The sequence below is a fragment of the Papio anubis genome, chromosome 1, assembly GCF_008728515.1.
Source record: "Papio anubis isolate 15944 chromosome 1, Panubis1.0, whole genome shotgun sequence".
NCBI lineage: Eukaryota > Metazoa > Chordata > Mammalia > Primates > Cercopithecidae > Papio > Papio anubis.
In genome coordinates, this window is record NC_044976.1 from 133,930,637 (window position 1) to 133,955,359 (window position 24,723).

Genomic DNA, 24,723 nt, shown 5'->3' on the forward strand with positions numbered 1-24,723 from the left:
GTGTACCACCATGCCTGGCTCATTTCTTTAGACAAGGGTCTTGCTATGTTGCCCAGGCTGGCCTTGAACTCCTGAGCTCAAGTGATCCTCCTGCCTTGACCTCCCAAAGTGCTGGGATTACAGGCATAAGTCACAGTGCCCAGCCTAAAACCTCTCTCTCTACTGGGGTTAGTTTTAGCAAATTTATTTTCCTAAAAAGTGCTGCTTGTTTTCATTTAAATTTTCATTTAAATTTATTTATAGAGCTACACTCTCTCTGCAGGTTTCTTACCTTTTTTTTTTTTTTTTTTGAGACTGAGTCTGGCTCTGTCGCCCAGGCTGGAGGCAAGGCCTGATCTCAGCTCACTGCAAGCTCCGGGCCCCGGTTCACGCCATTTCTTGCCCTGCCTCCTGAGTAGCTGGACTACATGTATACCACCACTTCGCCGCTGTTTTTGTATTTTTAGTAGAGACGGGTTTCACCGTGTTAGCCAGGATGGTCTCTGCATCTCCTGACCTCGATCCGGGCCTGCCTCGGCCTCCCCAAAGTGCTGGGATTACAGGCTTGAGCCACCGCTACCGCCTCCTATCTTGAGTAGGTTAGTGATCTCCGCCAACCCCTGTACACTGTTTGATATTTTCCAAGGAGCAGACTTTTCGAAATACGAGTTTTTGGTGCTTTTCTGACTTGGGGCTCCTTCATGCTTCATCGTGTTTGTTCCTTCCTGGTGTCTACTTTCAGCTCAGGTTACCGCCCCAACACTTTTTTTTTTTTGCAATTGGATGTTTAAATGTCTGCAGCTGTTTTATATGTACAGGTGTAGGCATGTAAGCAGTGACCTTTCCTCGGGCCTGGGCTTTGACCACATCCCACAGATTCAGAGGAGTGTGTCTGTGTCATCGCCCCTCTGTTTCTGGAAAGAGCTGATTCGGTCTGTGCTTCTCCTTTCCTGAGAGCCTCAGGAGGGGTGATAGTCTCTCCTTTCTGTGCGTGGAAGAGGACAACGACTCTGGCAGGGGCAGAAGGAGCCACACAGGTGATCTCAGAGGCTTGCTTTGTAAATATTTAATGATCTTATCAAATCTCAGGTGCACTCTGCCCAAGCTGGGTTCTCCCTGGCCAGCCGCTCTCCCCCTTCCCTTTCTTCTTTGTACACTTGCTCATCACCTCCTGGACTCAGCATCCACCTCTGGGATAGGTGGCCCTTGCCTGCTTCAGAGAGACCAGGACAGGAGATGCTTAGGGCTCTGGAGGCAGCTGGGCTGGGGCAGGGTGTGCAGCCGTGAGAATGCTAGAGTGGGTATCCTGACCTCACAGCACTGACCAGCCAGCCATCATGGCCACAGGGACACTGAGAGTGGCCCCCAGAGCTGGAGAGAGAGCAGGGGCTGGCTGAGCAGGAGTGGGTGTGATTTCTATGTTATAACATATCCATTCTGAGAAATAGGAAACACTGGCATACACTCCAGGGTACAGAGGGTTGGTGCAACCTCGGCCCCAGCTCACAATTCCAATCTGCAACCAGCTGCGGTTGAATTCACACACAAGTGGGCCCCCGGAGTCGCCCTAGAAAGGAAGAGGGAGTTATTGTGAACTGGGAGTCGCAGGTCTGCTGCCTCCTGCACCTGTCTCTCGGTGCAAGGGGGTGGCTGTGCAGGCCCTGCTGGAAAGGGCCAGTGTCCCCCTCTCACCCAGCCCCCCTACTGGCTGCAACACAGCCCAGAGCTGCAGGGAGGCCTGCTGCAGGCATGTGGCATTCATACATTGTCATGCATCACCCTGTTCAGCTCAGGGCACGGCTGCAGGGCTCCTGCTAGTCAGTGGGAGGCCAGAACGGGGTCCCCTGGGGTCCACAGGCACAGGGTACCCGTGACCTCTGTCTCACGGACCAGGAGGGGCACACCTCACACACGGTCTTAACGTTCAGGATGTCCCCAGCACACAGCATGTCGGGCATGATGTAGGACACGTGTCCGTAGAGCAGGCGGCACCAGGGCTCCGGGATCAGCGGGAGCTGCACCTCCTGCAGCTCGTCTGAGGTCTCACCTGTGGGAGGAGGGCTCCCGTGAGGGGGCAGCGCCTGCCTTGGGTGGGGTGGGGGGATCCCTGCCCCACAATGGACACCAAGGGGACAGCCCATGGAGAGGAGCCCCACCACACATAGGGAGGAGCCCTAACAACACATAGGGATGAGTCCCACCATACATAGGGAGGAGTCCTGACCACACATAGGGAGGAGCTCCACTATAGATAGGGAGGAGCCCTATCACACATAGGGAAGAGCCCCACTACACATAGGGAGGAGTTCTGACCACACATAGGGAGGAGTCCCACCACACATAGGGAGGAGCCCTAACCACACATAGGGAGGAGTCCCACCACATATAGGGAGGAGCCCCACCACACATAGGGAGGAGTCCTGACCACACATAGGGAGGAGTCCCACCACACGTAGGGAGGAGCCCCACCACACATAGGGAGAAGCCCTGACCACACATAGAGAGGAGCCCCACTGCACATGGTGAGGAGTCCCACCACACACAGGGAAGAGCCCTGAACACTCAGAGGGAGGAGCCCCACCAAATGAGGAGGAGCCCTAACCACACATAGGGAGGAGCTCCACCACAAACCGGAAGGAGCACTGACCACACATAGGGAGGAATCCCACCACACAGGTAGGAGTCCTGACCACACATAGGGAGGAGTCTCACCACACGGAGAGAGGAACCCTGACCACTCAGGGGAAGGAGCCCCACCACATGTAGGGAGAAGCTTTGCCCACTCACAGGGAGAAAACCTCACCATTTGTGGAGGGTAGGGGAGGAAGCCTTGACCACAGACAGGGAGTAACTCCAATGACCCATGAATGAAGTCCCAACCACAGATGGGGAGGAGCCCAGGTCTCACTGGGGAGGATCCCCACCACATACTGAAGGAACACTAACCCTAAGCCTAACCCCTAGCCCTAACCCCAACCCTATGTTTGGTTTCCTGAATATTTATATCAAAAAGAAACAATTATAAAAGTTAAAACAAATAAAAGATGTCAAAAGTAAGAGAGTGTTCCATGAAGAGTCAAATCAGGACAGAACAGTCTAGGGAGTTGAAAGTCACATAGAGGCTTTGTTTGTTTGTTTGTTTTGTTGTTTTGAGACCGGGTCTCACTCTGTCGCCCAGGCTGGAGTGCAGTAGTGCAATCTTGGCTCACTGCAACCTCCACCTCCCAAGTAGCAGAGACTACAGGTGGGCGCCACCATGCCTGGCTAATTTTTATATTTTTAGTAGAGATGGGGTTTTACCATGTTGGCCAGGCTGGTCTTGAACTCCTGACCTCAGGTGATCCACCTGCCTTGGCCTCTTAAAGTGCTGGGATTACAGGCATGAGCCACTGTGCTTGGTCGGTGTTTTGTTTGTTTTTTATTTTTTTTTTTAGACAGAGTTTCATTCTTATTGCCCAGGCTGGAGTGCAATGCAGTGGTGCTATCTTGGCTCACTGCAACCTCTGCCTCCCAGGTTCAAGTGATTCTCCTGCCTCAGCCTCCCAAGTAGCTGGGATTACAGGCGTGTGCCACCATACCTGGCTAATTTTGTATTTTTGGTAGAGACGGGGTTTCTCCATGTTGGTCAGGGTGGTCTCAAACTCCCGACCTCAGGTGATCTGCCCATCTCAGCCTCCCAAAGTGTTGGGATTACAGGCGTGAGCCACAGCGCCCGGCTGGTTTTTATTTTTTGTTTTTGTGTATGTATGTGTTCAAAGATTTGTTGGGTGTGGAAGAATGGGAGAAGAGGGAAAATGAAAGGGGGAATATGTGTTGTTGTGGAATTGCATATCATGTAATATCATCTAAGCGACCCAAATAAATATGAGGGCTACTTTTCAGTTACGTTTGGTTTCCTGGCCTTGATTGGGGCACTGTAAACCAAGTCTTGTGGCCTGTGGTTCACGTATGCATCCTGGAACCCTGTGCTACATTATGTATGGATGGCTTTTTTACTAATTCAGCCAAGACAAGGCTACACATGTCTCATAGAAAGGGCATGGCTATTCCTAGTGTCCGTCTCAGGGTGTTAGGAAAATATAAAGGCTGGTCCTCATTAGAGAGGGTGAAGTCTACTGCTCCTGTGATCAAGGTTGGAGCTTTCCAATCTGTGGGCTGTTGTTCCTGAAGGCAACAGATTCTCTGCAAAGGCCTGGGAATCCATGGATATACTTATCATGACCTGTCTGTCAAAGATGCATGGTAAGAAGTTCCCTCAGAGGCCGGGCGCGGTGGCTCACGCCTGAAATCTCAGCACTTTGGGAGGCCAAGGAGTTGGATCACCTGAGGCTGGGAGTTTGAGACCACCCTGACCAACATGGAGAAACCCTGTCTCTACTAAAAATACAAAATTATCCAGGTATGGTGGCACATGCCTGTAATCCCAGCTACTTGGGAGGCTGAGGCAGGAAAATCACTAGAACCCGGGAGGCGGAGGTTGTGGTGAGCTGGAGATCGTGCCATTGCACTCCAGCCTGGGCAACAAGAGCGAAACTCTATCTCAAAAAAAAAAAAAAAAAAAGAAGTTCCCTCAGAGGAGGAGAGGTGGAAAGCCAGATGGGGCAGGGTCACAGAAGCAGATACGTTGTCAGTGCTCTAGTTTCCCTGTTGGATTGGTGTCCATATTATTATAAGCAAGCAAACACTAAAAGAGCACTGTGCAGGAAACAACGAAGAGTAAATTTTTTTTGATCTGAGAATTAGAATGCATTCTGTGCCCCAAACAAAGAGAGACGGACAGACACCAGACATATAAAATGGCATTCAGTGTCTCAGAAGGGAGAGGGCAGAGCTGAATTTGAGAAAGCTTTCCTGGAATGAGGGTACCTTGAAGCATGGATATGACCTGGGCCTACAGATCATAGGTCAACATGCAGGCACCATTCGCCTGCCCTGCTGCTATAGTTGGGATGTTTGTCCCCTCCAAATCCCATGTTAAAATTCAACTCCAAATGTTGGAGGTCGGCCTAAAGGGAGGAATTTGGGTCCCGGGGAGTGCATCCCTCATGAATAGATAGGTGCTGTGGAGGTGAGGGGAGTGAATTCTCATTCTATTAGCTTCCAACAGACAGAGATGGTTGTTAAAAGGAGCCTGGGAACTCTCCTCCCCTCTGGCCATGTGGTCCCTTCCCCTTCCGCATGAGTGGAAGCAGCCTGAGGCCCTGAAGCAGACGCCAGCACCATGCTTCCTGTACAGCCTACAGAACCCTGTGACAAAAAAACTTCTTTTCTAGAAACTACCCAGCCTCAGGTATTCCTTTACAGCAACACAAATGGACTAAGACACCTGCCTGCTCACATGCCCTGGAGGAGATGAGGAGGATGCAGACATTTGTGAGACAGAGCTGGAGAACGAGGGCTGTTACCGGGAGGTGGGTGGTCCTGGTTTTGGGTGAACTGAATTTGGGCCTTGGGTTAACCCTTTCCTGGTTGTGGTTAAAAATGAAAAACTAGTGAAAAATGTGGTCAAGGATTACTGGATTCAAAGCAGCATTCATGCCAATATAATGTATAGAAGAAAAATACAGAACAAAAGTGTAAGGGGTTAAAGAAGAAAATGGAGTTACGCTATTTAAAGTGTTTGTATGCTGAGTAGTAAAATAGGAGTGCAGGGGAAATGAACTGCACTAGTGGGTCCCCTTCTCCGCCTTTCCCACATGGGTGCCCTCTGCCACATGTCTTGCGGTTCCTCTCATCGAGGTGTGGTGTCGCATTTCACCAATCCTTGGATCTGAATTTTGCCACGGACATGGTTTGGTCAACGGGATTTAAGCAGGGGCTTGGAAAAGTGCTTGTTTCTCCCTCTCTTGAATCTTCACCATTGCCGAGGGGCACAGCCAGGCCAGCCTGCTGGATGGAGACAGTTGCATGGGGCAGAGTCCAGCCCCTCAGCTCAGGCTGTCCCAGGCCAGCCAGCAGCCCAATGGAAGAAGCTCAGCCCAACCACAAGAACCCACAGGTTACATCACCAACCCACAGCTGCCTGAGCTCAGTAAAAGGCCCATTGCTGGGTGAACCAGGGCTGCTCACTCTTTATAATATAGCATTCTTGTGGCAATAGATAAATGATACAGAAATGGCATCTAGGAATTAGAGGCTTCTCTAAAATATCAAAAACGTGGCCTTGGTTTTGGAAGCTGGTGGCTAGCAGCACTCACAGTAGGATCTGGAAAAAGGAAGGGAAAACTGATATAGGAGGTTGGGAAGATGGTGGCTTGGGGGATGAAGTGGCACAAACTGTTGCTGACGGAGACATGGAAAGTACAAAATATGTTTAATGAACTTGAGAGACTTCACAAGATGACTTCCAGGCTGAATGACGAAAGCCAAATGGCGATTCTGGCTGAGGAAAAGGCACTACAGAAAAGAGAGGAACTCGAAAGAGAAGACGCCAATTTTCAAACAACCGTAGAGGACACGCAGTGAAGAAGGGGTGAGCAAACTCCATAAGGGACCAAAATGTAGACACTGTAGGCTCTACAGGCCGTCTCAGCTCTGCAGCCACTGCTCCACTCTGCTGTTGTGGAATGGAAACAGCCAGAGACAATATGTAAATAAACAGGCATGTATGTGCTTGAAGAAAAATGTAGGGACACTGAATTTTGAGTTTTAAATAATTTTCATGTTTTATGAAATATTCCTCTTTTGGGTTTTTCCCCCCCCCCAACCATTTAAATGTGTAGGCTGGGTGCACTGGCTCATCTGTAACCCCAGCACTTTGGGAGACTGAAGCAGGAGGATCACTTGAGCCCAGGAGTTTGAGACCAGCCTGGGCAACATAGCGAGACCCCCGTCTCTACAAAAACAACAAAAATTAGCTGGGTATCGTGGCACATGCCTATAGTCCCAGCTGCTCAGGAGGCTGAAGTGGGAGGATTGCCTGAGCCTGGGAGTTTGAGGCTGCAGTGAGCTATGATCAATGCACTGCACTCTAGCCTGAGACCGTGTCTCAAAATATAAAATAATATTTTAAAAACAAAAGTGTAAAAACCATCCTAAGCTCACAGACAACACAGAACCAAGCAATGGAGTCGATCTGACTCCTCGTCTGTAGTTTACTGACCCCTGTAAGACAGGGGCTGCGGTTTTCTGGGTTGGAAAATTAAACTGAGTCTGTTCTCAAGTCTTTCTAGCTAGCAAAATATTCTGAAAATAAAATAAAGCCTAGAGGCAAAGAGAAAATCAAGCAAGACATGGCTTGGAATAAAGATCTGCTCAGGGTGTGGCTGTTGGCACCTGTGCTAAGGCATTCTGTGCTAAGTCCTGGGAAGAATTAAGAAAGTTCCTGGTAGACATCCTCTGCTGGATGACAGTGACTCTAAGTACCCTCGGGGTGCTGTCCCTCAACAGTCTAACACACCCAAAAAGGCAGCGATGACATTTAGGAAGTGTTACCTCAGAAAGAGTGGTGGCACATCGAGGATGTCAGGAGAAGACATAAGAATCTAAGATCTGTACTTGTAAAACTGTCACCAGTCTGAACTGGTGAACAGGATGTTCACAATGTCAAAAGGCCACTAAGCCAAGAAAATCTGAGAAAGTTGCTCAAATGCAATATATATAAAAGACCTTTTAAAAACTTATTTTTCAGTTACATACCTTTTTTTTCTTTTTTCCCTGAGACAGGGTCCTGCTCAGGTTACATACCTTTTTTTCTTTGAGACAGGGTCTTGCTCTGTTACAGGCTGGAATGCAGTGGTATGATTATGGCTCACTGCAGCCTGGACTCAAGCCATCCTGAGCTCAAACCATCCTCCTGCCTCAGCCTCCCAAGTAGCTGGGACTACAGGTATGCACCTCAATGCCTGCCTAATTATTTTATTTTATTTCCTTTTTTGTAGGGGTGGGGTCTCACTATGTTGTCCAGACCGGTCTCAAACTCCTGGCCTCAAGCAATCCTCCTACCTCAGCCTCACAAAGTGCTGGGATTACAGGCTTGGACCACTGCACCTGGCTCAGCTGCATACATTTAAACAGGGATATGTTTTATTAAAGCATTCAGGCAACACTGACTTCCTTAGGGCTGGCAGGAAAAGAAGCATAAAAATGCAAAACGTTGTTGGCTGAACCTGAATGTATCCGCGTTACCTCGCATGGACCAGTTTGTGCTGCCAGAACACTTATTCCTTGGCATTAAAATGGAGCAGTAGAGCTGGGCGTGGTGGCTCATGCCTGTAATCTTTGGGAGGCCAAGGACTTTGGGAGGCCAAGGCAGGTGGATCACTTGAGCCCAGGAGTTCGAGACGTGGGCCTGGGCAACATAGTAAGGCCCTAGCTCAATTTTTTAAAATAAAATAGAATAAAGATTATATTAGAAAAAAGAAATACAGTCATTGCATGTATTTACAATTATCATAGACACACAAATTGGTGAAATACTACAAAGAAATAATTCACATTATAATGGCCAAAACATCCATCTAACTTGCTTAAAGCAAACAAAACTTAAACCTGAGTATGTAAGTCCTGTAGCTTAAGACATCCTGACATTATGACAAATAGACAGAATGAACATTTTTCAAAGCCTGCTTAAGGAGTAGCCAAGGAGACGAATGCAAAAGCAAGGATGTCTCAGGGAACAGGACCAAGAGCCATGGAAAACAATGGATCATTCGAAACCTTAGCAGGCATTTTGTAGAAATGAGGGGGCTGACTCCAAACACAAGTGGAAATGCAAAGGCTCCAGAGTGCCCGTGCTGGCTCTGACTACTAGACTGCAATGCTCATCTGCAGCGGTGGTGCTCAGGAGAGGGCCGTGGACAGCACTGAAAGCCCACTGAGGGTCACGCACGGAGTCACAGCAGACATGACACTGCCACCAGCTGGCTCAAACTTGGCCTTTTCCTCACACCATATGCAAAAATTAATTTCAGATGGATCTTATGCCTAAATATAAAAATTAAATTCAAAACGCTTCTAGAATAAATGTTGAAAATTGTCTTTGTAAACTTACAATAGGCAAATCTTTATAAACAGAATATAAAAGACCCCCCATGTGTGAAACCAAAATATTAATATAAAAATAAATTGGACTTCATCAAAATTAAAAACTTTTTCCCACCAGAAGACACTGCTAAGAAAATTAAAAGCTGGCCAGGTGCAATGGCTCATGACTGTCATCCCAACACTTTGGGAGGCTGAGGTGGGAGGAACGTTTGAAGCCAGAAGTTTGAAACCAGCCTGGGGAACAGAGCAAGACCCATCTCTAAAAAAGAAAAATAAAACAAAAAAAGAAAATGACAAACCAAGTCACAGTCTGGTAGAAAATATTTGCAATACACATCGAAATACATGTATCCAGAGTATATAAAGAACTCCTCAAGAAGCAGTCATGAGACATGAATAGCATAACTGAAATGAAAAAGATGGCACTACCAAGTATCGGCAAAGAGGTGCAGCAACTAGCACTCTCCTACATTGCTCACAGGATTGAAAAATGGCATGACCACTTTAGAAACATGTTTGGCAGTTTCTAATAAAGTTGAATTTATCCCTACACCACAGCCAACAGATTCTACCAAGCATAGACCCAAGATAAATAAGTACGCATATTCCCCAAAAGACTTGCACAGTAATATCTGTTGCAGACTTATTCACATGACCTAAACACTGATGGCAGCCCAGACGTCTATTAGTAGGACTATGGAGAGAAGAAACTTTGCTGCATGCAAACAGAAAGAAGACACAACAGAAAAAGAAAGATGAGTTGCTGATGTGGAAACAACATGAATGAATCTCAAAAACAGTAGTCATCGAAAAAAGCTGGGCACAGAGGGAATCCATGCTGTGTGATTTCATTAACGAAGTTTAAGAACAGGAAAAACTATTAAATGATGACAAAATTCAGAATATGGTTACCTTGGCAAGGGGGATTTGTCACCTGGGGAGACTGGAAGTTTTCTCTAGTGAGGAAATGTCCTTTATCTTAGAGGGTGGTAATGGTGATGCAACAGGACTATTCGTGTGTAAAAAGTATCCAGGCATGGTGGCGCACACCTGTAGTCCCAGCTCCTCTGAAGGCTGAGGCAGGAGGATCATTTGAGCCCAAGAGTTAGAGGCGGCAGTGAGCTATGACTGTGCCACTACACTCCAGCCTGGATGACAGAGCAAGACCCTGACACTAAAAGAATAAAATAAGATTAAATAAATATATAAATAAAATGTTTGTCTACACTGAAATATTTACAGATGAAATATAGTGTCTGGAATTTGCTTTAAAAAGTCATTGTAACCTCCAATGTTACAGGAAATAAAATTTTAAAAAATGAAAAAAGAATATGTTAAAATAATTGAGCTATAAACTTAATATTTGCGGATTTTACAGTTTGCAAACGATGTCTCAAATAAAAATGTAGAGTATAAAATAAAGGCATTCTCACATGAAAGATGAGAGTTTCCAATGAAAATTCTGTTATTGAAGCTTTTATTAAAAACTTTTTTGGCTTGATCTGGTGGCTCACACCTGTAACCCCAGCACTTTGAAAAGCGGGAGGATCCCTTGAGGCCAGCCTGGGCAGTAAAACGAGACCCTCATCTCTAATAAAGAAAATTACCTGGTGTGGTGGTGCGTGCCTGTGGTCCCAGCTACTTAGGAGTCTGAGGAAGAAGGATCGCTGGAGCCCAGGAGGTTGAGGCTGCAATAAGCTGTGTTCATATTACTGCACTCCAGTCTAGGCAACAGAGCAAGACCTTGTCTCGAAAAAAAAAAAAAAAAGGTAAAAAACAAACCCCTCTTTTATAACCAGAGTCTTGCTATGTTTCCCAGGCTTGTCTCAAACTCCTGGCCTTAAGCTGTCCTCCTGCCACGGACTCCCAAAGTGCTGGGATTGCAGGCATGAGCCACCACACCTGGACAGCACTTTTTAAAAATCAAGGCAAAATTTGCATTACATAAAATTAAGCATTTTAAAGCAGACAATTCAGTGGCATTTAGTACATTCACAATGCCATATAACCATTACCACCATCTAATTCCAAAACATTTTCATCAAGCCAAAAGTCATCCCTAGACCCTGTCCTTGGTAGCCACCAATCTGTATTCCATCTGTATGATTTGCCTGTTCCGGATATTTCTTATACATTGAATCGCACAATATAGGACTTTTAGTGTCTGGCTTTTTCACTTAGCATTGTGTTTGTGAGGCTTGACAGTGTTGTAGCATGTATTCCATTTTATGCTTGAAACAATTTTCCATCCTATGTCTATACCCCAGTTTCATTTTTCCACTGTGGGACATGTGAGCTGTTTCCACCTTTTGGCTACTGTGAATAGTGCTACTATGAACACACATGTACATGTACTTGTTTGAACACTAGCTTTCAGTCCTTTGAGTACATACCTAGGAGTGGAGTTGTTATGCATGGTAATTGGGCCATAGGGTAATTCTATGTTTAACATTTTCTTTTTTTTTAGAGTTGGGGTCTTGCTATGCTGCCCAGGCTGATCTCAAACTCCTGGGTTCAAGCAATCCTCCTGCCTTGGCCTCCCAAAGTGCTGGGATTAAAGATGAGCAGTACACTTGGCCTGTTTAACTTTTTAAGGAACTTCTAAATTGTTTCTGCAGGGAGTATGTCATTTTTAATTCCCACCAGCAATGAACAAGGGCTCTGCTTTCTCCACACCCTTGCCAGAACCTATTTTCCATTTGTTTGATTACAGCCATTTTAGCAAGTGATGAATGGATGCTGGGGTTCTGACTTGTGTTTCCTAATGACTAATGATGTGGAGCATCCTTGCATGTGCTTGTGGACCATTTACATATTATCTTTGGAGAAATGTCAGTTCAAGTCTTCTGCCCATTTTTAAATTGGGTTGCTTGTCTTTTTGTTGAGTTATAGGAGTTCTTTATATATTCTGGATACTAGGCTTTTATCAATTCATAATTTGAAAATATTTTCTTCCATTCTTATCACTTTCTTGGTATTGTCTTTGACATACAAAAGTTTTTAATTTCAATGAAGCCCAATTTATCAATTTTTTTTTTTTTAGACAATTTAGATCTGCCACCTAGGTTGGAGTGCAGTGGTGCAATCTTGGCTTACTGTAGCCTTGACCTACTGAGCTCAGGTAATCCTCCCACCATAGCCTCTGGATAGCTGGCACTACAGGCACTCGCCACCACACCCAGCTAATTTTTTTTTTTTTTTTTTTTTTCTGAGATGGAGTTTCGCTCTGTCGCCCACGCTGGAGTGCAGTGGTGCGATCTCGGCTCACTGCAAACTTCGCTTCCCGGGTTCACGCCATTCTCCGTTCTCAGCCTCCCGAGTGGCTGGGACTACAGGCGCCCACCACCACGCCTGGCTACTTTTTTTTAATTTTTAGTAGAGACAGGGTTTCACCGTGTTAGCCAGGATGGTCTCGATCTCCTGATCTCGTGATCCGCCCACCTCGGCTTCCCAAAGTGCTGGGATTACAGGCTTGAGCCACTGCGCCCGACCCTTTTTTTTTTTTTTTTTTTGAGACAAAGTCTTGCTCTGTTGCCCAGGCTGGAGTGCAGTGGTGCAACTTCGGCTCACTGCAACCTCTGCCTCCCGGGTTCAAACGATTCTCAGCCACCTGAGTACCTGGGATTACAGGTGCACACCACCACGCCTGGCTAATTTTTGTATTTCTTGTAGAGACTGAGTTTCACCATGTTGCCCTGGCTGGTCTCGAACTCCTGGACTCAACTAATCCACCCACCTTGGCCTCCCAAACTGTTGGGATTATACACATAAGCCACTACACCTGGCCAATTTATTTTGATGCTCATGTTTTTGTTGTCTCTAAGAAACTATTGCCAAGTCTAAGGTCGTGATTTCTTGACCTATGTTTCTGTATTTGTTTCCTAGGGCTGCTGTCACGAAGTACCCCAAACTGGGCAGTTTCAAATGACAAAAAGTTTTTGTCTCACAGCTCTGCAGACCAGAAGTCTGATGTTAAGGTGTCAGAAGGGCCAGGCTCCCTATCAGGGGTCTCAGGGAAGATCCCTCTTTTCCTCTTCCTAGCTTCTAGGATTTTGCCAGAAATCCTTGGCATTCCATGGCTGGCAGGTGCATGGCTCCAGTCCCTGCCTCTGTCATCACATGCATGCTCCATGCCTGTGTCCCTTCTCCTCTTCCTATATGTACATCAGTCATATTGGATAAGGCCCCACCCTAACATCCTCATCTTAACTTGATTACATCTGCAAATAGCCTATTTCTAAAATGTTCCATTTATGACTACTGGGGGTGTTAACTTCAATATGTCTTTTGGGGGACATAATTCAACCAATGACAGTTTTATTCTAAAATTTTATACTTTGAGTTGATATACTTAGTCTTCAATAACTTCTGTGGTAAATTTTGTATATGGTATGAAGTAAGGGTCCAACTTCATTCTTTTGTATGTGAATGTCTAGTACAACTTGTTGAACAGATGGTTCCTTCTCCATGGAATGGACTTGGCACCTTCATTGAAAATGAATGGGCCAGTTATTCTGGACTCTCAATTCTATTCCATTGGTCTCTATATCTTTCCTTATGCCATAACCCATGATTTTGACTCTTGCAGCTTCATGGTATATTTTGAAATCAGGAAGTATGAGTCGTCCAACGTTGCTTTTTTTTTTTTTTCCCTAGGATGGAGTCTCGCTCTTGTTGCCCAGGCTAGAGTGCAGTGGCACGATCTTGGTTCACTGCAACCTCTGCCTCCTTGGTTCAAGTGATTCTCCTGCCTCAACCTCCCAAGTAGCTGGGATTACAGGCGCCCACAACCACACCCGGCTAATTTTGTATTTTTAGTAGAGATGAGTTTCACCATGTTGGCCAGGCTGGTTTCGAACTCCTGACCTCAGGTGATCTGCCCATCTCGGCCTCCCAAAGTGCTGGCATTACAGGCGTGAGCTACTGCACTCGGCCAGGTTGTTCTTTTTTAAGATTGTTTTAGCTATTTGTGGCCTCTTCTAATTACATATAAATTTGAAGACTGACTTTCTTATTTCTGCAAAAAGGGGCATTGGTATCTTGATAAGGACTGTGTTTGTAGATCACTTTGGGTAATACTGTCATCTTAACAATATTAAGTCTCCCAATCCATGAACATCAGCTGTCTTTGCATTTATTTATGTTTTCAAAAATTTCTTTCTGCAACGTTCTGTAGTTTTCAATGTCATTTTGTAGTTTTTATTTTCTTAGATACATTTTTATCATAGGTATGTTTTGGTTTGGGTGCCACTGCAGATGGGAAATTTTCTTATTTTCCTTTTTGAATTGTTCATTGAGGTTGTATAGAAGCACGACTTATTTTTGTGTGTGTTGATTTTGCACCGTGCCACTTGGCTGGATTTTAAAAATTATCTGTAGTTTTATTTTGTTGTTACTGAGTGTTTGTTTTTAGGATTCATTGGGATTTTCATTGGGATTATATATAGGAGCATGTCATCTGCAAACAGAGATAGTTTTACTTCTGCATTTCCAATTTGGATTTCTTTTATTTATTTTTCTCACCTAATTTGTCTGTCTAGAGCTTCTGGTATAATGTGGAATACCAGTGGTGAAAGCAGGCATCTTAATTTTGTTCCTGATCTTGGAGGGAAAGCTTTCGGTCTTTAACCATTGTTATATTTCACCAGAATTAAATCAGTATTAATCTGACTAGATTGTGATAAACAAAGCAAGCCCTACAACCACTGTTTAGAAAACATCTTTTGAAATATAGTCTAAAAAATCAAGGGAAGAATGAAAATGGCATACCAAAAGTCACTTTGTTAACATAAAAGAAGACATGGAAAAATGAATAGAGGAAAGAGATTATATAGATACATAGAAAACATTTAGCAAAATGGCAAATTTAAATCCACAAAATCAATAATTACATTATATGTGAAGAAGGACTAAATACTTCAACCAAAAGGCAGAGATTTCCAGGCTAGATAAAAAAGGAAGACCCAACTGTATGCTTTCTACCAAAAGATACACTTTGGATTCAGAGGCATATATAGATTGAAAGTGAAAAGATAAAAAAAGATATCCATGCAATTAGTAATTGTAAGAGAGCCTAAGTGGCTAGATCAATATCAGACAAAACAAGCTTTAAAACAAATGTAACTAGGGACAAAGAAAGACAGTTGATTAAATGATAACAGAATCAACACACCAAGGAGACATAATTATAAATATATATGCACCCAATCAATCAGAGCCTGAAAATATATGAAGCAAAACCTGACATAATTGAAAGGAGAAATAAACAATTCAGCAGTCATAGAGATTTTAGTACTCTACCCTAAATAACTGCTTTTTTTTTTTTTTTTTTTTTTTTTTAAACGGAGTCTTGCTCTGTCATTCTGGCTGGAGTGCAGTGGTGTAATCTCGGCTCACTGCAACCTCCGCCTCTTGGCTTCAAGTGATTCTCCTGTCTCAGCCTCCCAAGTAGCTGGGACTACAGGTGCATGCCACCACACCCAGCTAATTTTTTATATTTTTAGTAGAGATGGGGTTTCACCGTGTTAGCCAGAATGGTCTCGATCTCCTGACCTGGTGGAGTGCTGGGATTACAGGTGTGAGCCACTGTGCCTGGCCCAATAACTGCTTTTAAAAGACAGAACACCAATAAGGATATGGAAGACTTAAAAATGTTATCAGCCAACTGGACCTGTGACTTATAAAAATTTCCACACCAATGACAGCAAGACACATATTCTTTCCAAACACACACGGATCATTTACCAGGACAGACCATACTCTAAGCCATAGTACATATCTCCATAAGTTCAAAAAGTATAAAATTATAGCAAGTATTTTTTCTAAGCACAAGGGCATTAAAGTTAAAATTAAAATAGAAATTTTATTTGGAATTCACCAAATACTTATAATTAAGAAACTTTGAAGAAAAAATTATGAGGGAAATTAGATAATATCCTCAACTAAATGAAAACAAAAACATGGTATACCAAAATTTGTGGGAAGCATTTAAAACAGTGCATAGAGGGAAATTTATAACTTTAAATGCTTATATTAGAAGAAGAAGAAAGGTCACAAACCACTCTAAGCTTCCACCTTATGAAAGTAGAAAAAGAACAATTAAATTCAAAGCAATCAGAAGAAAGAAAATAAGAAAGATGAGAGTGGAAATCAATGAAATAGAAAACAGAAAAGTAATACAGAAAATCAGTGACCAAAAATCAGTTCTTCAAGAAGACAACCAGAATTGATAAACCTTTAGTTATAATGACCAAGATAAATATAGAAAAGATGCCAATTACCAAAATCAGGAAAGATGAAATATTACTACTATCCTTTTAGAAATTAAAATAAATGATGAGACCATTATGAACAACTGTGTGCTATCAAATTAGACACCTTAAGGCCAGGCGTGGTGGCTCATGCCTGTAATCTCAGCACTTTGGGAGGCTGAGGTGGGCAGATCACCTGAGGTCAGGAGTTCGAGACCAGCCTGGCCAACACAGTGAAACCCTGTCCCTACTTAAAAAAAAAAAAAAATAAGCAGAGCTTGGTGGTGGGTGCCTGTAATCCCAGCTACTCAGGCAGGAGAATCGCTTGAACCCGGGAGGCGGAAGTTGCAGTTAGCTGAGATCACACTATTGCACTTGCCTGGGTGACAAGAGCAAAACTCTATCTCAAAAAAAAAAGTAGACACCTTAAACTAATTCAAGAAGAAATGGGAATCTGAATGCACCTGTATAAGAAAATGTAAAAGCAATAGGACAATAATAAATACATAAAGTAAATAACAAATTAAATAAAATATCTTTCTGTAAAGAAAAGCCCAGGCCCAGGTGGCTTTGCTCATGAATTCTATCAAATCTTTAAGAAGGAAACAATACCAATACTATAAACACGAATATTATTCTGATACCAAAACCAGACAAAAACATCACAAGAAAAATTCAGCCAATATGTCTCATAAATATAGTTGTAAAAATCTTTAACAAAGTATTAACAAATTGATTCCAGCAATCTAGAAAGAATATTATACACAATGACCAAGAGGGATTAATCATAGGAATGCAAAGTGGGTTTAATATCCAAAATTGAATATAATATATCAATAACATAAAAATCAGGAGCCACAGGAACATATCGATAGATATAGAAAAAGCATTTCTTACTCCTATTCATAAGAAAGATACTCAACAAACTAGGAACAAAAGAAGTCCTCCTCAATCTGTTAAAAAATATCTACGGCCGGGCGCGGTGGCTCAAGCCTGTAATCCCAGCACTTTGGGAGGCCGAGATGGGCGGATCACGAGGTCAGGAGATCGAGACCATCCTGGCTAACACGGTGAAACCCCGTCTCTACTAAGAAATACAAAAAATAGCCGGGCGAGGTGGCAGCGCCTGTAGTCCCAGCTACTCGGGAGGCTGAGGCCGGAGAATGGCGTGAACCCGGGAGGCGGAGCTTGCAGTGAGCTGAGATCCGGCCACTGCACTCCAGCCTGGGCGACAGAGCGAGACTCCGTCTCAAAAAAAAAAAAAAAAAAAAAAAGATATCTACAAAAAACCCCACAGCTCACATCATTCTTGATGCTGAAAGACTAAACATTTCCCCCACTAAGATGAAGAACAAGGCAAGGATATCCACTATTCCCAGTTGTATTGAACATTAGATTAGAGGTTGTAGCCAGTGTAATGAGGCAAGAGACAGAAATGCTACCCACACTGGAAAGTAAGAAGCTGTCTTTGCTCACAAACAACATAATATATGAAAAAACTCATAGTGAATTACAAAAAATGATAAGAGGGATATCACCACTGACCCCACAGAAATACAAACCACCATCAGAGAATACTATAAACACTTCTATGCACATAAGCTAAAAAAATCTAGAAAAGAAACTAGAAAACTAGAAAATAAATTCCTGGACACATACATGCTCCCAAGACTGAACCAAGAAGAAATTGAAACCCTGAACAGACCAATAACAAGTTCTGAAATTGAAGCAGTAATAAATAGCCTACCGACCATGAAAACCCCAGAACCTGATGGATTTGCAGTTGAATTCTACCAGAGGTACAAAGAAGAGCCGGTTCCATTTCTACTGAAACCATTACAAAAAAATTGAAAAGGAGGAACTTCTCCCTAATTTGTTCTATGAGGCCAGCATCATCCTGATACCAAAACCTGGCAGAGATACTACAACGACCACAACAAAACTTCAGGTCAATATACTTGATGAATATCAATGCAGAAATCCTCAACAATATACTGGCAAACCGAATCCAGCAGCACATCAAAAAGCTTATCCATCACAACCAGGTTGGCTTCATCCCTGGGATGCAAGGGTGATTTGACATACGCAAGTCAATAAACGTAATCCGTCACATAAACAGAACCAATGACACAAACCACGTGATTATCTCAATAAATGCACAAAAGGCCTTTGATAAAATTAAACATCCTTTCATGTTAAAAACTCTAAACTAGGTGTTGAAGGAACAGACCTCAAAATAATAAGAGCCATATATGACAAACTCACAGCCAATATTATACTGAATGGGCAAAAGCTGGAGGCAGTCATTGCCCTTGAAAACCGGTACAAGAGAATGCCCTCTTTCACCACCTTTTTTTTTTTTTTTTTTTTCTTTCTGAGACAGAGTTTCACTCTGTCACTCAGGCGCTATCTCGGCTCACTGCAACCTCCGCCTCCCGGATTCAAGTGATTCCCTTGCCTTAGCATGCCGAGTAGCTGGGACTACAGATGTGTGCCATCACGCGCAGCTACTTTTTTGCATTTTCAGTAGAGATGGGGTTTCGCCATGTTGGCCAGGCTGGTCTCAAACTTCTGACCTCAGGTGATCCACCCGCCTCGACCTCCCAAAGTGTTGGGATTACAGGCGTGAGCAACCGTACCCAGCCTTACCACTTCTATTAAACATAATATTGGACGTTCTGTCCAGGGCAATTAGGCAAGAGAAGGAAATCAATGGTGTTCAAATAGGAAGAGAGGAAGTCAAATTATCTTTGCAGATGACATGATCCTATATCTAGAAAACCCCATTGTCTCAGCCCAAAAGCTTCTTAAGCTGGTAAGCAACTTCAGCAAAGTCTCAGGATACAAAATCAATATGCAAAAGTTGCTAGCATTCCTATACACTGACAACAGGCAAGCAGAGAGCCAAATCATGAATGAATTCCCATTCATAATTGTTACAAAAAGAATAAAATACCTAGGAATACAGCTAACAAGGGAAGTGAAGGACCTCTTCAAAAGGAACTACAAACTGCTGCTCAAAGAAATCAGAGGGGACACAAACGAGCGGAGAAACATTCCATGCTCATAGACAGGAAGACTCAATATTGTGAAAATGATCATATTGCCCAAAGTAATTTATAGATTCAATACTATTCCCATTAAACTACCATTGACATTCTTCACATAATTAGAAGAAAACTATTTTAAAATTCATATGGCACAAAAAATAAAGCCTGAATAGCCAAGACAATCCTAAGCAAGAGGAACAAAGTTGGAGGCACCATGCTACCCACTTTCAAACATACTATAAGGCTACAGTAACCAAAACAGCATGGTGCTGGAACAAGAACAAACACATAGACCAATGGAACAGGATAGAAAACTCAGAAATAAGACTGTACACCTACAATCATCTGATCTTCAACAAACCTGACAAAAACAAGCAATGGGGAAAGGATTCCCTATTTAATAAATGGTGCTGGGAGAATTGGCTAGCCATATTCTGAAAGTTGAAACTAGACCCCTTCCTTACACCACATACAAAAATGAACTCAAGATGGATTAAAGTCTTAAATGTAAAACCCACAGCTATAAAAAAAACCTAGAGGTCAGACGCGGTGGCTTACGCCTCTAATCACAGCACTTTGGGAGGCTGAGGTGGGCGGATCATGAGGTCAGGAGATCGAGACCATTCCAGCCAACATGGTGAAACCCCGTCTCTACTAAAAATACAAAAATTAGCTGGGTGTGGTGGCATGTGTCTGTAATCCCAGCTACTCCAGAGGCTGAGGCAGGACAATTGCTTGAACCAGGGAGTTGGAGGTTGCAGTGAGCTGAGATCACTCTACGGCACTCCAGCCTGGTGACAGACCAAGACTCCACATCAAAAAAACAAAAAAACTTAAAAACCTAGAAGAAAATCGAGGCAATACCATTCAGGACGTAAGCACAGGCAAAGATTTCATGAGAAAAATGCCAAAAGCAATTGCAACAAAAGCAAAAATTGACAAATGGTATCTAATTAAACTAAAGAGCTTCTGCACAGCAAAATAAACTATCATCAGAGTGAACAGACAACCTACAGAATGGGAGAAAATTTTTGCAATCTATCCATCTGACAAAGGTCTAATATCCAGAGTCTACAAGGAACTTAAGCAAATTTACAAGAAAAAAAAACCCATTAAAAAGTAGCAAAGGACATAAACAGACACTTCTCAAAAGAAGACACACATGCAGCCAACAAACATGAAAAAAAGCTCAACATCACTGATCATTAGAGAAATGTAAGTCAAAACTACAATGAGATACCATCTCATGCCAGTCAGAATGGCTATTACTAAAAGTCAAGAAACAACAGATGCTGGTGAGGTTGTAGGAACAAAGGAACAATTTTTACACTGTTGCTGGGACTGTAAATTAGTTCAACCATTGCGGAAGACAGTGTGGCGATTCCTCAAAAACCTAGAGGTAGAAATACCATCTGACCCAGCAATCCCATTACTGGGTATATTCCCAAAGTAATACAAATCATCCTATTATAAAGATATATGCATGCAAATGTCCATTGCAGCACTATTCACAATAGCAAAGACATGGAATCAACCTAAATACCCATCAATGATAGACTGAATTTAAAAATGTGGTACGTGTATACCATGGAATACTATGCAGCCATGGAAAAAAGATGAGATCATGTCCTTTGCAGGGACATGGATGGAGTTGGAAGCCATTATCCTCAGCAAACTAATGCAGGAACAGAAAAGCAAACATCACATGTTCTCACTCGTAAGTGGGAGCTGAATTATGAGAACACATGGACACAGGGAGTGGGGAAACAACACACACTGGGGCCTGTTTGGGGGAATGGAGGGAGGGAGAGCATTAGGAAGAATAGCTAATGGATGCTGGGCTTAATACCTAGGTGATGGGATAATTTGTGCAGCAAACCACCATGGCACATATTTACCTACATAACAAACCTGCACCTCTTGCATATGTACCCCTGAACTTAAAAGTTGAAGAAAAAAAAAAAAAGAAAATTAGTACAACCTCTATTGAAAACTTTTATAGAGATCTCTCAAAGAACTAAAAGTAGAGCTACCATTCAATCCAGCAGTCCCACCACTGGGTATTTATCCAAAAGAAAATAAGTCACTATACAAAAAAATACCTGCACTCATATGTTCATTGCAGCACTATTTGAAATAGCAAAAATATGGCTATTAGTCTGTTTTGCATAGCTATAAAGGATAACCGAGGCTGGAGAAATTATAAGGAAAAGAGGTTTATTTGTTCTGCAGACTGTGCAAGAAGTATAGTGCCAGCATCTGCCTCTGGTGAGGACCTCAGGAAGCTTACAATCAGGGCAGAAGGTGAAAGGGAAGCAGGCATGTCATATGATGCAAGAGGAAGCAAGAGAGATGGTAGGCTCTTAAACATTAGTCCAGCTTTTGCACAAACCAAATGGAGCAAGAATTCACTCATTACTGCAAAGATGGCACCAAGCCATTCATGAGAGATCCACCCCTATAATCCAAATACCTCCTACTGGCCCCACCTCAAACACTGGTGAGCACATTTTAACATGAGATTTGGAGGAAACAAACATCCAAACTATGTCAATATAGAACCAACCTTCGAGCCCACCCAGGGACAGCATGAACAAAAAAGAAAAAAAAATAGAACCAAACTAAGTGCCCATCAACAAATGATTGGATAAAGAAAATGTGGTGTGTTTGTGTATATATATTATTTTATATTATATGTATAAATAAATAACATATATCATACACACACACCATGGAATACTAATCAACCATAAAAAGGAATAAAATCATGTCTTTTGCAGTAACGTGGTGGGAACTGGAGGCCATTATCTTAAGTGAAATAATTCAGAAAGTCAAATAATGCTTCTTCTCACTTATGAGTGGGAGCTAAATAAAGTTCACAACACAGAGAGTGGAATGATATGCATTGGAGACTCAGCAACGTAGGAGGAAGGGAAGGTGATGAGGGATGAGAAATTATCTATTGGGTAAAATGTTCACTATTTGGGTGATGGTTACTCTAAAAGCCCAGACTTCACCCCTATGCAATATATTCATGTAACAAACCTGCACTTGTACCTCCTAAATCTATAAAAATAAAAAATATATAATTTAAAAAGTAAATAAATAGGAAAAGATTTTTAGAAAAAGCACCCCTGTACTTGCGGGAATTTAGAAGGCCATGAACATGCCGAGGGTAGACACATGCTCATAAGTAAACCTGAGAAGACCAAAACTTTCATCTCAGGCTGATTCCTAGGCTTGGTGCACACATGGCTAAGTATTGAAAAAGTGTCTTGGCACAGAGTCAATCTGCAAACATCATAAGAAGAGTTTTTTGGTTTTGTTGGTTTTTAGTTCCTGGCATTCAAGAAAATACTGTCAAAACAGTAGCTAACAGAAGCTAGGGAATAGAGACTTCAGTGACCACATATGAGAAAGAATACAGTCTTTGAAAAATAGTTTGGGAAAATCATTAAACAGACTACTATAGCTTTCAACAACCAAAAAAACACAGAAAACCCTGGGGTTGGAGATCATCTTATTTTCAGAGTTAATACATTATTATTATCAATACTCAGCCACATATAACATTCATTATAAGTATAAAACTCAATACTCCTGTTTTCAATAATAGTAATAATAACAACAAAAATCAGAAAAAAACTATGGCCCACTCAAGAAAGCAAAATAAATGGACAGAAACTGTCCCTAAAGAAGTCTAGACAAAGACTTTAAACAAGGGTATTAAATATGCTCAAAGAGCTAAGGGAAAACATAAAGAATTAAAGAAAATCAGGAAAATGATATATGAACAAAATGATACTATTAGTAAGCAGAAATTATCAAAGGAACCAAACAGAATATTTGGCATTAAAATGCCAAATAATTGAAATGAAAACTTCACTAGAGGGGCAAAGCAGACAATTTGAGCAAGCACAAGAGAGCATAGGTGAACTTGAAGATAGAACAATTCAAATTATAAAATCTAAGGATTAGAAAGGAAAAAAGAAGAAGGAAAGTAAAGAGAGTCTAAGAGACTCCTGGGACACCACCAAATGAACCAGGTATGTGTTATGGTATTTTCAGAAGGAGAAGAGAGACAGAATGAGGTAGAAAGAATATTTGAAGAAATAATAGTTCAAAATTGTGCAATCTGCTGAAATATTTAAATCTACAAATTCAGGTCGAACAAACTCCAAGTATTATAAACTCAAATAACCCCCAACAAGACACTTTATAATCAAACTGTCAAAACTAAAGGCAATGAGACAATCTTGAAATGAGCAAGAGAGAAGTGTCTAGTCATGTACAAGGATCCTCAATCAGATTAATAGCCAATTTCTCATAAAAAACTAAGGAGATCAGAAGACAGTGTTATGATGTACTTAAAGTGCTAAAAGGAAAAAAAAAATAACCTTTCAACCAAGAATCCTGTATCAGACATCATCCTTCAGAAATGAGGGAGAAATTAAGATGTTCACAGATAAACAAGAGCCATGGAAGTCTGCACCACTAGATCTTCCAAAGAGGAAATGCTAACCGGAGTGCTTCACATTGAAACGAAAGGACACAAAACAGTAAGTCAAAGCCATATGACAAATTAAAGGACTTTGGTAACGGTAAATGCATGGGCAAATATAAAAATCATTAAACCATGATATAAATCATTCTATTATAAAGATACATGCATGCATATATTTATTGCAGCACTATTCACAATGGCAAAGACATGGAATCAACCTAAATGCCCAGCAATGATAGACTGGATTAAAAAATGTGATACATGTATACCATGGAATACCGTACAAAAAAAAAAATGAGATCATGTCCTTTTCAGGGACATGGATAGAGTTGGAAGCCATTATCCTCAGCAAACTAACATAGGAACAGAAAACCAAACACCACATGTTCTCACTCATAAGTGAGTTTGGTTTTGAATTCCACTTTTTATTTGTTTTTTAATTCCACTTTTTATTTGCTACAGGATTCAACAGACAAATGCATAAAAATGATTATAAATTTGTGAAATAACATCTCACAAATGAGATAACTTGGATGAAATAGACACATTTCTACAAACGTACGAATTATCTAAACTTCCACAGAAGAAATAGGAAATCTGAATAGATCTATAACAAGTAAAGAGATTGATTCAATAATAAGAATCTCCCAACAAAGAAAAGTACAGGACCAGATGACTTCACTGGCAAATTCTACCAAATATTTAAAGAAGAATTAATCAATCTTTATCACACTCCACCAAAAAATAGAAGAGGAAGAAACACTTCATAATTCATTCTATGAGACCAGAATTATCCTGATGCCAAAGCCAAAGACGCCATAAGAAAATAAAACTACAGATCATACCTTTAAGAATATGATGTAAAAACCCTCAGCAAAATATTAGCAAACTATATCCAACAGCATGTAAAATCATGACAAAGCGAGATTTATCCAAGGAATACAAGTGTAATTCA

General features: G+C 42.2%; 1 protein-coding gene across 1 annotated transcript in view; it reads right to left on the reverse strand.

Moving 5' to 3' along the window:
• Positions 1–1,030: 1,030 nt before the first annotated feature.
• The window catches only part of PRSS38 (serine protease 38), a 28,433-nt gene continuing 4,740 nt past the window's right edge, over positions 1,031–24,723 (reverse strand). The window contains exons 4-5 of the mRNA XM_003893019.5: positions 1,884–2,026; positions 1,031–1,546 (exon numbers count right to left, since the gene is read on the reverse strand). Of these exons, the coding sequence (XP_003893068.1) occupies positions 1,292–1,546; positions 1,884–2,026 (398 nt within the window). The 3' untranslated portion in view covers positions 1,031–1,291. The remainder of the gene's footprint in view (positions 1,547–1,883; positions 2,027–24,723) is intronic.